At 44.4% G+C, this 16380-nt stretch overlaps 1 protein-coding gene across 1 annotated transcript; it reads right to left on the reverse strand.

Moving 5' to 3' along the window:
- Nucleotides 1–1103: 1103 nt before the first annotated feature.
- Nucleotides 1104–12557, reverse strand: traf2a (Tnf receptor-associated factor 2a). The gene is made up of 10 exons (XM_070833869.1): nucleotides 12370–12557; nucleotides 9652–9730; nucleotides 9062–9160; nucleotides 8277–8438; nucleotides 7306–7380; nucleotides 7090–7164; nucleotides 4829–5311; nucleotides 4192–4369; nucleotides 3920–4068; nucleotides 1104–1322 (listed from the first exon to the last, which is right to left on the reverse strand). Exons 1-10 carry the CDS (start codon nucleotides 12555–12557, stop codon nucleotides 1104–1106), a joined length of 1707 nt encoding a protein of 568 aa, XP_070689970.1.
- Between the last annotated feature and the right edge of the window lie 3823 nt (nucleotides 12558–16380).

The following is a 16380-nucleotide window of genomic DNA, read 5'->3' on the forward strand; positions in this document are numbered from 1 at the left end:
AAATTAGATAACAAAAATACTTTGTAGTTTTTTGTTTTTTTTTAAAGCTGCACTATCAGGATTGTTATATTAACAGTGGGCCAAATGACTCCAAGCCATAAGAAGGGGTTAACTCACAGTGGCACACCAAGAGAGGATTCTAACCCAATTCTGTGGTTTCTCTCAGCTCTGTGCAGCGTTTCAGACTCACGGTTTTGATTTTACCACCTGCAGTTTTAACGTTTCGCTTCACCAGCCCGGTCACAGCAGCAGCAGCAGCAGCAGCGCGAGAAACGCCCTGATAAAGCCACCGTGCGCCACCTGCAGACAGACAGGTAGCTACTAACTAGGTGAATAGAGCAAAGCGTCTAGCGAGCCAAAGAGCCAGACATTTTTCACAGGAGTCGGTGGAAACCAAATTGGAGCAAAAAGGAGAGAACGTTGGATTTGCATGTATCGGTTTACCAGGGACACAACTCTCAATGAATGCGAATGTTTTTTGCAGGCCCAACTGGCCAAAACAGATGAATGTAGCTTGAATCATTTTGAGGGAGTCAAGTTATGGTAGCTATGCTAGCTACTAGTTGAAGCCCAATTCTTTTGGTCGGGTCATGTGTCTATATAAAACTGAACATGATGAGCCTCATCTATGATACAAGAAGCCATTTGATGGGAGATTAGAGACAATGCCACCTTCGTTGTCTACTTAGCTCACAAGCATACTATATTCTGCCTAGATCTTGGAATGCTTCTGTCAGTTCAAATGCTCTTTGAGGGTCTTCTGCAGGGTGGGGAATTAACATCCTGTCACCAGCCAAATACTGTGTTCACTCCTCTGGTCACTTTGGTAAGTAATCATTGTTTTCGTCAAATAAAAACTCAGTTTGACTGGTAAAATATTTACAGTTGCTATGGAAATCTTGGAAACCACCGGCCAGCGACTAAAAAGATGTTTATCTCCTGCTCTGGTCTTGCACATTGCCAGCAACAATCCACCCCAAGAACCAAAAGAACTAGACGGACCCCAAAGAGAAATGTCAGTTACTGGTGATACAAAAGCCTGGTGAATCAAACAGCTTAGTCGCAACAAAAGGCAGGGGTGGAGTTACACCCTCATTGTTTGCCTACAGCCCAGTGAGGTCTACAATGGCCTTGATGAAGATGGTGTCGTCACGTATGTAAGAGTTTTTAGAGTCCAGCTTGGAGAGCGGACAGAAGAGTGGGCAGCCGCTGGCAATGTTCATATCGCTGACCGGCCTCTGGAAGGACGAGGAGGAGATGTCGGGCCGGAAGGCGTCGATTATGTGCTCCCTGTTGTTCTGGTCGAGCAGCATTAAGGTGACCTGGGTACACATGTTAGGAGGCTACCTTACATCTGTGCAGAGAGAAAAACTGGAACTGACCCACTAACACAGCTTCCAGTCTACAGCATGATGGCACTGTAAGGTGCTACTTTTACTGTTATTAACAATTCATTCAAATTAATGATGGATCACATAAAAAGGTAAATCAAGAAAAGAATTGTAATTGATTTTGGTGCAACAACCCACTAAAAAGTTAAACCTGAAACAAAATATAAAAAATAGCATCAAAATGAAACAACATTCATTAAAAACAAAACAAAGACAGTAAATATCTATAGTGTCCTTAAAATACTATTTTATGCACATATTTGCTTTCTTCTTGAGAGTTAGATGGAAGTTTTAAGTTGGAATCAGAACGTGGTTAGTGGAGTTAAACATCTAGCCAGGCTGTGTCCAAAGTTCAAAAATACTCCTCTCAACATTTCTAAAGCTTCCTAAATAACATTCTGTTTTAACCTTTTTTAATCCATTCATGAACAGAACAATACTGTACAAGTATTCTACTTGTGCGCAGGTTACACAAACAGGATATCTGTTTATTAGTGAGCTTTAGAGGTGGTGGTAGGGCAGAATTCTGAACTGTGGACTGAGCTTTATGCTAAGCGAGGCTAACCACGCCATGACCACAGCCCTGTACTCCACAGTGAAACAGCAGTTAGAGCATCTTTAACTTGTGGCTGGGGTTTAGTTGTGGATTTGGATCCATCTGACATGACCGCACAGACGTTGGCATGGGTTTGCAACCACAACACGACTCAGAACTATGAGAGGGATGAGGAGCTGTAGAGGTCTCTTGGTCTCCATCCACACCTCCCTCACCTGCCCTGTGGCTACCGCGGGGGAGGAGGAGGAGGGTAAAAGTGATGAACTGGGCATCGATTCAATTCTTTGGAGATGTAAACAAAGTTTTGGTTCTTTACAATTGAAATAGCAGAGTGGGTATCTGACTTATGATACCACTCTGCAAGCCACTACCGCTCACAAGCAAATGGTCGTGATGTTTTATGTGATTAGCCGGTGGCCCCAGACGGTGCTAGTAGTACCTCAAAAGTAATTGGAATCAAACAATAACTATTGACCATGCCAAAAGAGTTGAAAAGAAAAGTTTTGAGTGAGGAAAAGAAGGGTTCAATTCTGGCTTTACTGGCAGAGGGAAACAGTGAGCGTCAGTTTGCTTACATCCTTAAAATTTCTAAGATGTCGGTTCATAAGAACAAGGTCAAGCAGCAGACATTGGGGACAACAAAGCTACAGACCGGCAGAGGGCGAAAACGACTCTCCACTGACCGAGATGACCGTCAACTCATTCGAATGTCACTCAGCAACCGTAGGATGACATCGAGTGACCTACAAAAAGAATGGCAAATGGCAGCTGGGGTGAAGTGCACGGCGGGAACGGTTCGAAACAGGCTCCTAGGGGCAGGGCTCAAGTCGTGTAAAGCTAGAGGACTGGAGTAAGCCTGGTCGTCTAATGGTTAGACGGAGACCTGGAGAGGCCTACAAGCCACAGTGTCTCGCACCCACTGTGAAGTATGGTGGTGGGTCGGTGATGATCTGGGGGTGCTTCAGCAAGGCTGGAATCGGGCAGATTCGTCTTTGCGAACGACGCATGAATCAAGCCACGTACAAGGTTATCCTGCTTCCTTCTGCTCTGACAATGTTCCCCAACTCTGAGGATTGGTTTTTCCCAGCAGGAACAATGCTCCATGCCACACAGCTAGGTCAATCAAGGTGTGGATGAAGGACCGCCAGATCAAGACCCTGTCATGGCCAGCCCAATCTCCAGACCTGAATCCCATTGAGAACCTCTGGAATGTGATCAAGAGGAAGACGGATGGTCACAAGCCATCAAACAAAGCTGAGCTGCTTGAATTTTTGCACCAGGAGTTGGCATAAAGTCACCCAACAGCAATGTGAAAGACTGGTGGAGAGCAGGCCAAGACGCATGAAGGCTGTGATTGAAAATGAGGGTTATTCCACTGATATTAATATGATATCTGATTTCTGAAACATTAGTACTGTGCTGTTTAAAACTGAATATGAACTTGTTTTCTTTGCGTTATTTGAGGTCTGAAAACACTGCATCTTTTTTGTTATTTTGACCATTTGTCATTTTCTGTTATAAATAAATGCTCTAAATGCTCTAAATGACGATGTTCTTTTTTGGAATTTGGGAGAAATGTTGTCAGTAGTTTATAGACTAAAACAAAAATGTTGTGTTTACCCAAACAGTTACCTATAAATAGTAAAGTCAAAGATATATATAGTTTATAATAAGAGATAAGCGAACAATTAGCCCAGAAACACAGAATCAGAACTTTAAATGTATATTTAATTTCACTGCGTCCGTAACTGACAGATATGAGATTGGTATTGATCCTCTTATCTCTCTCTCAGAAAGAAAGCAAATAAGCATATTTCCCCAAATATTGAACTATTCCTATGACTTATGCAATGATATGGGCTGTACATTAAACGAAATTGAACAATAGACTGTATGTTTAGAGTTAAGTATGCTCTGTTCAGAATAATTACCATTGTACAGTAACATTGTTTTTGGTTAGAATGCGTGTTACCTTCTGATTAAAAGGCCACTTGAGGAGTGCGTCGCTGTGTCCTCTCATCACCACAAAGAACAAAGATAAGTGCGTGCCGCGGCCCGTCCCGTCACCGTTCAGGTAGATCCGCAGGCACATCTTGTAGCCATATTTACTGGTATAAAAGGCTGAAAAACATCAGTAACCACCAACCAGTAAAGAATAATGAGGTCTTTTATTCAATGCAAGAAGTGAAACGTCTTAAATCAAGCAGATGCTCATTATTGTCAGGATTATAACTCAGATGTTACCAGGAGAGAACATAGCAGGGGCGCGGCCAGCCACGGCGTCCTGCCTCTTCTTGGTGAAATCCGAGATCTTCCAGACAAAGATGCCGTCATATGTGGCTGCAGACATCTCCCTCATTTTCCCATCCATCTCCACGATGGACAGGTCCCTCAGGCTCACCGTCCTCTCCAGCTGACGAACCTGCAGCACAGCCACACATGAACAAGGTGCTTCACAAGCTCTTTTTGAGTCTTAAGTGAGACCTAAGCTGACGCGCCCTGATGAGTCGAGCGCTGCAATGTAATGTGACGAGCCAAAAACTCATTGAGCTTTCAGCAAGGACTCTACTGGACAATATATATTATACAGTGTTAATATAAGACTTTAAAGACTTGTAGAGCAATCATTTGCATTCATTTACATACACAAACATTTGCATTAGATTGCACTAAAAATGTCATCTTATGCCCTTTTAAAGAAAACCCAAGATGAAACTACGGGGCAGATGCCGCTGAACCTTTGACTGACACAGAGAATAGTCGTTTTCATCTGTGGAGGAAGTGATCCTTTCCCATTCTTGTGCCTTAACATCTCCAATAATGTTGCTTCATAATCTAGTGGAAATCACAGCTGAACTGCACAAGTTGCGCCATTTTGCACCTTGTTGTTGAGGATCTCAATCTTGTCCTGGTCCAGTCGGTGTTGTCGGTTGTAGGCCTCCATAGTGGTGCAGGAGCGCTCCATCTCTCGGTTGAGGACGCAGACGATGTTCTCGAACGTGCTCACTTTTAGCTCCAGCTCCTGGCAGCGCCGGCTCAGCTCAGCCACCTTGGTCTTTTCACTCTGGAGCTGCAGCTCCAGGGCGGCGCCCGTGGCGCTGGGCAGCGGGGTGAAGGAGGTGGCCAGGGTCGGGGCACATGCACCCTGCACGGGAGCTGCACCAGCCCCACCCAGCTGGTTCATCTTCAGCTCCAGGTCCCTGAGGGACTGGTGGAGCTCCTGCAACTTGTGGCTGGCCACCTCCAAGCTCTGGGGCTGCAGGCTCTCCAGGCTCACCTTGATGCCCATGATGAAATGCAGGAGCAGGTTGAGGTGTTCATATGAACACTGTCGCTCATGGTCATGGATCTTCTCTTTCTCCACCTTGGTAGCAAAGAAAGACACAAGCAGGGGCACATTAAGAGCACAAACAATAGGCCCCGTCTTTACATATTAACAAAGTGACAGTGTAATGATGTGTGCAATTGTGCCACAGAAGAAGAAAAAGAGAAAAAGCATACAGCAAAGAAATAATGGAGCTTATCATGGATATATACACTATACAAAGTATTCTTCCCCACTATTTTTCATGTGTAGTTGTTTAACCACGTTGACACAGAACAACAGAAAAAATGCTTTGCCATCAAAGTGATGTCATAAATTGAGTATGAACATAAAACATAAGCATTGACACTTTGACTAGGACACATTTTGGGAAGTCGGATATTATGTCGAATGCAGACAGCATCCTCACGTTAGTCTTTTGCATTTCGTCATAGCTCTCCTTTTAGTCTTTAGTCTCATTTATCATTGTTAAAAAAAGAAAACCAGCAGGATATTTTCATCATAGAATTCACTGCCAGCTTCTGTCACATAATGCAAGAGACAGCACCCCCAGCATGAAGGGGGAACTATGAAAGAAAGGTCAAGGGATCCTGGAGGGTATCCTGCTCTGAGAAAAGACTTATATTATAATTTAGCTGTGTGCTTGGCATTGGTCTAATGCTATAAGCTAAATGAGAAGGACATCAGAAATATTGTGAGTCTAGATCTCAAACCAATCAAGAATCTATGGCAGACTTGACTTCAAACTGCTCTCGCACATGGTCTTCATACAATCTGACAGAGCAGGAAAGCTCATTCTGGACCTTGGACACTGTAGTTTTACCTCAAAAAAAAGAAAAGCAAAAATGAACTCAATGTCCACCTAAAAGCAAACATTGAGCATTTGTTAACTGATTTGATCTGAATTTGACAAAGTTTGAGCAACTTCGTAAAGAAGAATTGTAGGAAAGGCTTCAGTATGAAGCTGCAGATGTTTAAAGTTGATACAGGCCTGCGTGTGGCTACACACATAAAAATAGTTGTGTTAAACCTTTAATTTCTCCACAGGGTGGAGCTGTGTCAAGTCTGGTAAACGCCCTCCAGTGATGTCACGCTGAAGACTACAAGTCTGACAATGGAAAGCAGCAACGTTAGCATAACAAGCCTGAATCTCTGACCTGTGGTTGAGTTGCATTGTGGGTAGTGTAGGCACCAGGTTTTGACAAGGAAGAAGAGAAACGTGGAATAAAAAAAGATAAAAAAAGATCGATTTTGATGCTTCTACTAAATACTGGCATGATGTGGCCGATACTACAATCACATTTATGTTTCACATTTGTGCTGAAGTCTCACCTTCGCTGTTCTCAAATTTAACTCAGTTGTTTTCACTCTGTTGATGTGTCAAAAAGCCTTCAGCACACCGATTTCATGTGTCATTAGTAAACACTAACAGTTAGGTGAATACTTTATATAGGCATTGTGTACACACACACGCTCACACACACAAGCTTCATGCTCAACAACAGTGAATTCATTTACAGACATGTGGCAGCAAATCCTGTAATAACTGCTGAATAATTTAATACCTTTGCAAGCTAAGGAATTGTTTCAAATGTAATAAAGGCTGTCATTCTATCAACAAGGTATAAATCTATTTTCTCACAATATATTCGTTAAAGTGCTGGGAAAATCACGTAATTTGAACCTTTACTGACAAATTGTAGTTTAGTCCATTTATAAACGCTGAATTTTTAATGAAAAGTTATTACATGATCCATTCGTCATCAAATCAGCCACAGTTACACATGTTGCAAATTATGACAAAAATGTCTACTTACAGACGTATCGCAGCCAACAACATGAAATCTGCATGGTGCTTTAAATTTACTGCAGAACTTAATATGGTCCACATACTGCAAAACAAAAAAAAAAAAAAATGAAAGAAGCTAATGATCTGTAGAATACGCTGTAGAATTTGATCCCTCGCTAAATGGTAAATGAGATCAATCTAACAGAATTATGACAAATTACTCAAAAAGAAATATCTGTGATACCTTTTCTCTGGGGATCTTTTTCTTTGCACAACCTTCACAAATCATCGGGTACTTCGGACAGATTTCATCATGAGCCTAAAAAAAGTAAGTCAAGTTAGTAAGAAACATCTCGTTCTACGGCTAGTCGGCTTCCTTCAGCCTCCTTCGCTTTTCCTGCACTTAGTCTTGTGCTGCAGTTAAGCTGTAAACATAAAAGGGTATTTTAATGCAGAGACAGCTTTTTTCAAAATGTTTTCATGTTGTTGCCATGCAGGGTTGGACAATATGACGGTCTTTACCATGCAACCTTAAGACGCGTGTCCACCGCTAGAGATTTGGCAATACCATTTCCACCACAGTAGTTATTACAGCGTGACCACGCAATTCAGCTGGCTCACAAGGTCACATGACACGGGCAGACATGGATGAGGGGAGTGAAACTGTAAAGGGGGGAGGGGGGCATGAAGTCAGGCTTGTTTTTATCTCCACCTAAGCACATTAAAACCTGCGACACTGTGGGATTATTGTTCTCACGTTCTCTTTTTTTGAAAGAATGTGTGTTTTGAATGTTTAGTCTCATGTGAGGTGTTTGTTTGTGTGGAAGTTCCAAATAAAACTGGAAAATTATAAAATGTAATAAAGGACAGTATGGTTTTTTTTTTAAAACCATGTATTAATCAGATTTACTGAACAATTACTGTAAAGTGCTCTTCTTCTTCTGGCCAGAAGAGCTGTGGCTTCAGCAGCCACTGAAGTTCTGGGAGGCTATGGAGAAGGTCTGCTGCTGAACCTCAAGAAAGTTCTGGCAAACCATGAGGCGGCTCAGGAGGGGACAGCCGGGCTTGGGCTTCGAATATTCAATCACTGGCATTAAATAACTTACAGTGATTATAACATGTTGTAATACTACAATGCAACACCTCCCTAAATGAAGTCCAACACCGGCACAATACTTGGCCCGTGTGCGAGTAGAACGATACAAGAAGTCTGACCTTGATGTTCTTTAACAGGAAGGGTTCTTTGCAGTATCTGCAGTTGAGCGTCCTCTCTGGACACTCCCTCTCGTTGTGGCGCTCCTGTTCGTTGGCTCTCATCAGCTCTTTACAAGAAGGACACAGGATGATCATGAAGTCACAGTTTCCCTCATGGCTGGCCTGTGGGTGATCGACAATAAGCTTCAATACTTTCTGTAATGCTCACTTATTGTCTGATGAACTTGGGTGTACAAGAAACAGGCTTCATTTATGTGTCATTATACAACACAGGGTCACACAACAAAATGCAAGTTGCAGTTTCATGAGGCTTTTTGTTGTTCAGTAATTTACTGCATTTACTGCAAAAAAAACAAACAAACATTAATTTCTAAGAGGAGCAGAAACTGGGAGCTGTGGCATCACATTTGCAGTTATCTGTGCAGAAGCTCCAAGATACGGTGAAATGATTCGTGCTGCAAATTCCCCTTGCTTGTAGAGAGATAATTACTGGATACATAAACACATTGAATGGCTATTGCAGAGAAATGCTAACCATGAATTGTATCAAAAGGTGGGGCCTGATTTAATGACAAGCTTAAGGATTATAACTTTGACACGCTCTAACCTCGTGAACCTGATGATCTGAACTTCTATCAAAATGCGATCGGTGGCTGAGACGTTATCCATGATAGCATCAGAAACAACTGCAAGGGTTTTGAACATGCAGCTAGTAGACAAAACTAAGACACCAGTGACTGGGTGTGAAGTGTTCATTCCCCTGCCAGCTTTGCATGAGTGTGCACCTCAAATTCTTTGATAGTTCCTGTCCACGTGCACCCTTCGTTAGGACAGACAGCTGCCAAGGCCTCCACTTCCCTCCGAGCGGCATTGTCAGGGAAAGCCTGTGTGGAGAAGCAGAGGTTGTGTCCATTGGGGGCAGAGTTACAAATGCTCTGCATCAGTTTACTGAGCATCAGGGTACTTGGAGCTCACTTTTCTCTCCTGGCTCTAATTTCTCCAGCACATATGGTCATTGTAGGGACACGGGACTATTGTTGCTCCATCTATTGTCTACGCTGCCAAGAGTTATAGAGCAGTCACAAAGTTTTTGTTGTGTTGGCTCTACACGCTGGCACATAGGATCTGCAAACAATGACTGTGACGTTACAGTGCTGACTCTCTGATTATTTTGAGAGTTTTAACTGCCACAAAAAATGTTGGCTGTCATCACCCGCAACCCAAAAATAACAAACCAGGCCAAAGTCTACCCCAAATGACTGACTCTTCATAATGTTAGTGAAGAAGGGACCTCGATTGCATACTAATGCTGGGTGTAACATGACTGTGAGAAACATTGAAAAAGATGCAGTGTAGGGTAAAAGCATGTACTTACACCACCTTGCTTGAGAATGGATGTGGGTTCCTCAAACAAGTCTTCTTTGATGCAAGCACTGCACTTCTGTGGTCCAGAGCTTGAAGTGAGGAAAAACAATGTTTGACATTAACATACAGTTGTTACTGTGCCATCTACCATGTGGCACACAGTGTGGATACTTGAAAGCTGCGATAAAACAGGTAAGTGGACGTTGAGTTGAAAGCACTTTGTCACACATATTAGACCCAAGACGCTTCGTTGAATAAGCGATTAATCGATCGAAGAAAAAAAATCAACTACTGTTGTCTATCCATCCATTGTCTATACCACTTATCCTTAGAGGGGGGTCACGGGGGGCTGGAGCCAATCCCAGCCGACTTTGGTGAGAGGTGGGGCACACCCTGGACTGCTCACCAGTCAATATATGAATTAATAATTTTTTATCAAGTTAAATTGATGAATATTCACTGGCTCCAGCACAAAGTCAAGCATGTTCTCAGAGAGTGTTGGCCCCCAGCCAAGGCTGCCCCTTGTCACCGATCCTGATGTTCATGGTGAGGAACCTCAGAGCTGCATCTCGGCTTTTTGCAGACGACGTGGTTCTGTTGGCTTCCTCAGACCGTGACCTCCAGCATGCGCTGAGTCTAAAGCGGTTGGGATGAGAGTCAGCACCTCTAAGTCTGAGGCCATGGTTCTCTGCCCTTAAACGATGGACTGCCCCCTCCGGGTTGGGAGCAAGTTGCCGCCCCAAGCGGGGGAGTTTAAGAACCTCAGGGTCTTGTTCATGAGTGAGGGTAAAACGGAGCGTGAGCTGGACAGATGGATTGGTGCAGTGTTTCCGCATTCCAACGTTCACCTATGGTCATGAGGTTTGGTTAATGCCCGAAAGAACAAGATCGTGGATACAAGCGGGCAAAATGAGTTTCCTCCGTAGGGATAGGGTGAGGAGTTCAGACACCCAGGGGGGGCTCAGAGTAGAGCCCCTGCTCCTTCGCAGTGAAAGGAGACCGTTGAGGTTGAGGTGGTTCGGGCATCTGGTCAGGATGTCTCCTGTACAAAGGCCTGTGGAGGTTTACCAGGTACGTCCCACCAGGAGGAGGCCCAGACCCAGAACCCGCTGGAGGGATTATATATCTCATCTGGCCTGGGAGCACCACAGGGTCCCCCAGGAGGAGCTGCAAGGCGTTGTTCCAAAGAGGGACATCTAGAGTGTCCTGCTTGACCTGTTGCCACTGTGAACATACACCGGATTAGCAGAAGAAAATGGATGGATGGATGGATGGATGGTTCCGGGTTCTTGAATATAAAGATCTGCTGCTTTCTCTCTTTTGTATCACTCTTAGTTCAAAATCTTTGAGTTTTGGACTATTGGTAGAATAAAAATAGACATCTGAACATTTCAATTTCAGATCTGGAAAAATGTGAAGAGCATTTTTCACTGATGTCTGCCATTACATAGACAAATCAATTAACACATGCCACAGTCTACTCGTTTGTCATTTAGGGAGGGTCATTTAAGAGGAAAAGAATATCAAGAAACAATATCAAGGTCCACATTTCAACAGAAGGGTCCTCTAAAATTAGACCTACTTTGTTGCTGACATTCTTAGAACAAAAGCAGTTTCTTGTAACTGTGGTTGTAATTAGAGTCAACACAAGTGGGTGTGCAGTGAAGTGACCTGGTTTCTTGGACATACGCACAAACTACTTCACTTTATTTAATCATCTCATGTACTTATTTGTTGTGGCCACACAGTGCACAGCACTGACCGTCATCACCAAGGACTGTGACTCCATTGTAATCAATGAGAGTCACACTCTCTCTCACACACACACACACACACACACACACACACACACAGCTTTTCTGAACAAACATTTCAGACAGGTTCAGTCTTGTCCTGGCAGCAATTATTACTGAACCAGAGAATATTAAGCTAAATACAGGTACAACTGAGAAGGACCCTGTCTCCATCTCACACACACACACACACACACACACACACACACACACTGTCACTTAAAGAAACAAAGTAAGTGATCTCAGCACCAAGCTTGTCTCCTCACTGTGCCCTACAATACAAAAAAAAAAACACATTCTTGTTCTTATTTCTGTGTCATGATAATAAAAAAGAATGAATGAAACAGTCCTGTCCTCGTCCCCACTACTGTCATTCCAATCTATGGACAAACTATAGGAAAGCACACACAGGTCACCTTATCCACTATACGGATAAAGGTCATCCTAAACTCCCATCCAAAAACGCCCAGTTTAATGTCGGCTCGCTTGTCGCCAAAGCTGCTAACCGTGTGGAATATATTGTAAAGACTTGAACAATTCCCGCCGGACCTTCTGGTAATTTCGGCACACATACCGAGCTGATATGCGCGGATACAACACGCCGCCGAGCTCAAGTCCTCGACATTTAGCTCCCCTGCTCTGCTCGCTCCTTTGCAGCCTCACCGGAGAGGACACCTGGCCAGCCCGCCACACAAGTTGAGCTTTTATTGGGATCGAGCGGCGCTCGGTGAATCAGCCGTGCCCCGAATTTCCCGTGGCTCTTTGTGATCTATAAATCCCAACCTGTCTGTGCGGCCGTCTAAGGCGCTACCTGTGACAACAAGCGGGGCAGTCTTAAATGGAGAGATTTTTGAAGGAGGGCTGGTGACAAGCTCCGGTTGCTCTTATGAGGCTACACGTCCAGCTAGCTCGCGAGCGACCATGACACCACTCACCTCACAATTTTGTTGAAACAGAACGAACAAAAGCGGTGGCCACACTGAGCCTGCAGAGGCCTTCTCAACACCTTCAGGCACGAATTGCACAAATGTTTGTCCTCCAGGCTGTTGGCCAGAATTTTCTTGGGGAAGCCCGGCTTGTTTCCTTCCAGGGAAGATGGTGGAGAGGGGTCCTGTGCAGCCATTATTCCCCTTGAACAATATCGGGGTACTCAGCGGGGTGTGTTCAAGACAGCAAACACAGCTGAGTGGGATTCTAGAAATAACCGCCAGCCGCGAGTCATCGCTCTTAAACACTTTATTAAAATATGTCTTCCTGCTTATGCGAAGAAGGCATAACGATGCTCGATCGTCATGTGCACAGAGAAATAAAGCCCAGGCGCTCCTGTGACAACAGTGACAGCTGAGGATGCTGCGTTCAAATGCAGGTTCCTACGTCCACCGCTAGGCGCCGCCAGCCCGGCAGAGGAGCCTGTGGGCGCGCGTCGTCAGGAAGCAGGAAGCAGGCTGCGCTGCGCTGCGCTACGCTGGTTGGCGATATGGACTGGACCTCCGATATGGATTGGACCTCCACGGCTGCGGCAAGCCAGCCACACTTGGGCAGTGTCTCCCGGAAGTGTTATTTTGATTTCAAAATAAAAGCAAGATATTTGCATTCAGTTTTATGGTGAGCAGCATAATGTTGAGGATCAGATCTTTTCTTTATCTTGATATCTGAAATTGTATGCTATAAATCGTTAGTACACACATCCATATGACCAGTATCGAAATCAATGAGAAGATCAGTTTCATCTGGTACTAAATGTTACCAAATGAGAAATGTGTCCACACTTATGCCTGGGGGTCATCCTGAAGAACAGGGACATTACTGTGTGCAAATACACAGATGCTGATGCTGACTTTTGAAAATGTACAGGAAATAATATCACTTCAGTGTTCATTTAGTTGCTGTTCATATCACATGATCGTCATCAGCAGGTGTGGTTTCTCCGGTCATGTGATAATAACTTCATTTGCATTGCACTTTTCATTACAGGTGAACTGGGTGCTTTCAAACTTGTACTTAGAGCTGTCCACTTGGGATCGGATCACAAAGGACGTGTGTTCACGCAGCAGGTCTGAATGGAGCCAAAGTTCTTCACAACAGTTAATACAAAACACACAATAGGAATATCAATAGGAAAATCATTACCCAATAAAAGCATTTTACAAGGATGTGTCTTAAGAAGTGAAATGAAACAGGTGACTGACTCTTCAGGCCTGATCTCCTCTGGCAGACTGTTCCAAAGTCTAGAGGCTCTGGTATCAAAGGACCTGTCACCTCTGTTTCTCAGCCTGGACCTTGGAATGGCTCCAACACCCAACCAGAGGGTCAAAGTGTCTGTGTCAGGGCTCGTAGACAATCAACAGACAATGTAGGGAGGGGCTGGCTCATGCCTGGCCCTAGAATAATCAATTTAAAAATGAACACTAAAGTAAACTTGCAGGCTGCCAAAACAGGGGTGACATGACCACATTTTTGGAGTTGAGAGCAGAGCTGTAGGCAGTGGGGTGGTTTCTGACAGAGACAAGAGAGTATCAACAGCCGAAGTGAGAGGAAATAAAAGCATGGATGAGTTTCTCCAGATCTAAAATACCTAATACCTAATACCTACAATACCTAGCATATAGATGCAGAGTAGAATGGGGCTCAGAATTTGACCCTGTGGGACACCACACAGTATGTCTGTGGGGCAGAACCTGAGGCAGCCATGGCCATAGAGAAACATCTGTTAGTTAGGTAGGACCTTAACCAGTTTGGGGCCACACCAATGACACCTGCACCTTCCCAGTCTGTCAATGGGCACATTACGATCAGCTGTGTTGAAGGTAGTGCTGAGGTCCAAAAGAACGAAGATGGAGCATTCACTTGCATCTTCAGCCCATAGAAGATCATTGAAAACTTTGAGAAGAGCAGTCTCAGCGTTGTGGGGGAATTGGAAGCCAGATAGGAATATCCATCCATCCATTGTCTATACCCCTTGTCCTTCAGGGTCGCAGGGGGGCTGCAGCCGATCCCAGCTGACTTTGGGCGGCGGGTGGGGTACACCCCGGACTGGTCGCCAGACACACAGAGACAGACAACCACTCACACTCACACCTGCGGGCAATTTAGAGTCACCAGTTAACCTGCATGTCTTTGGACTGTGGGAGGAAACCGGAGAACCTGGAGAAAACCCACACAAGCACACAAACTCCCCAGAGGCAACAGTGCCAACCACCTCTCCACCGTGCTGCCCCAGATATAGGAATATTTCAGATGAATTATTATCAGTCGAATATGCTTCCACTTGCTTAGAAATGGCTTCTTCTCAGATCTCGGATAAAAATGTTGAGACACGTCTGTATTTGTTCAGAATGGAGGGGTCTAAACTAGGTTTTTGAGAGACATCTGTTTCATTGTGTCCATGTTGTCACAACGGCTGAGATTCAGCCTTCATCCTTGACCTTGGAAACTTCATCTGTGAATGAAGGACTGTAATAAAAATGGAAAGTGCCAGAATGAAGGAGCATGTGGTGAGATTGCTGAACTTCTCGGTCCTCCAATGTCATTTTTCAATGGTCTCATGAGCACTAACCAAATTCCATTTATGTCTTTTGTATTTTGGTGGCCACTCACGTGTCAGAGGTGGACATCTGAGACCCAAAACCTAAACTATGTGCATGGGGGGGGGTCGGTACTGGGGTCGTTTAAAATCTAAGCTTTAATTTGAAAGTTTGACGGAAGTTGTACGTGTTTGTGGCGAACTTGACGCTAGGTCGCTGTGGCTGCTGTCTTTGCAAGGGAATGTCGCTGCTACATCTCTGTCGGGATGGAGGTCTGACAGATATTTTGAGATAAAGATGTCGGGACTACAGTTTCTTATCCAAACAAATAACTGTGAGTATTTGTAGCTGATAGCACCGGAAAGAAAAAAAATCCCGTCCAGCTGCCGTTTAACGTCCCTGTGCGTACGGGGGGGGAAAGCTATGCTAATATCGCCTGGATAGCTAGCTAAACCAGAGCCAGAGGATAACGTTACCGTGAAGCCAGGGCAGGTAACAAACCGGGCTGCCTCATCATAGACTGGAGCCCGTGATGACCTTGACATATCCTTAGAGTATTTTGTTTTATCAGCTTTAAGTAAAATAGCTTCAGTAGCTTCGTTACAGCCCCATCTCAGCTGAGCTAACAGCCTGGACAGCTAGCTAATGCTAGCTGGACAATTGATGCTTCCAAAGAACTCATTCACAGTGTTGCTATGACAGTATTTCGCAAATGGGACTGTGCACAATGAAACGCCTCCTGGGACAGTTTGGGGGTGGACACACGCTTCACCTTTCTCTCACACACACACACACACACACACACACACACACACACACACATACACACACACACACACACACCTCCAGTATTTCACTTCTATGAGCCAGTACACTAATACGTTTTCCGTGCTCCTGCTGCCAAGTGTCACCTGGCCACATCATCAGATCTACCCCCCCTCCCCCTCAGTAGGTGCTTCTATGTGCTGTAGTCAATACCTTTTGGGTTGCAGAGCCATAAACCCATTGCTTTGTATGAAAATGTAGAATAAGAATGTGAGAAAACGCTGCAGCTAACGATTACTTTGATTATCGCCCACTGTGCTGATTATGTGTGTGTGGTCTATAAAACTACTGCACAGTGCCATGGCTGATGTCTCCAGATGCCTCGTTCAGACACACCAATGGTCCAAAGAATCCAAAGATTTTCACTTTACCGTCAAAGAAGACAAAGAGCAAGCACAAGATATTCACATTAATTTCTTGGATCGATTCATCGATGATCTAATGGGGTGTTAGTGGTGTCAGTCTTTTTCCATCTTGGGGAAACAGTTGTCTGTGTTTCCTGTAATGTTGATTGGCTGAAACAACTACATGGTTTAATGTGAGGGACGTCCCTTTAAGTCACCAGATCTGGCTGCTCATTTCTCTCCCACTTCATAG

The sequence above is a fragment of the Pempheris klunzingeri genome, chromosome 7, assembly GCF_042242105.1.
Source record: "Pempheris klunzingeri isolate RE-2024b chromosome 7, fPemKlu1.hap1, whole genome shotgun sequence".
Taxonomy (NCBI): domain Eukaryota; kingdom Metazoa; phylum Chordata; class Actinopteri; order Acropomatiformes; family Pempheridae; genus Pempheris; species Pempheris klunzingeri.

Excerpts from the sequence above, each read along its gene's own strand:
- traf2a (XM_070833869.1), bottom strand. The coding sequence starts at position 12,557 with ATGGCTGCACAGGACCCCTCTCCACCATCTTCCCTGGAAGGAAACAAG. Across the intron at positions 8,439-9,061 it reads GAACTATCAAAGAATTTGAG|GCCAGCCATGAGGGAAACTG; the intron begins GTGCACACTCAT and ends GATCACCCACAG. Across the intron at positions 5,312-7,089 it reads TTGTTGGCTGCGATACGTCT|GTGGAGAAAGAGAAGATCCA; the intron begins GTAAGTAGACAT and ends TTTGCTACCAAG.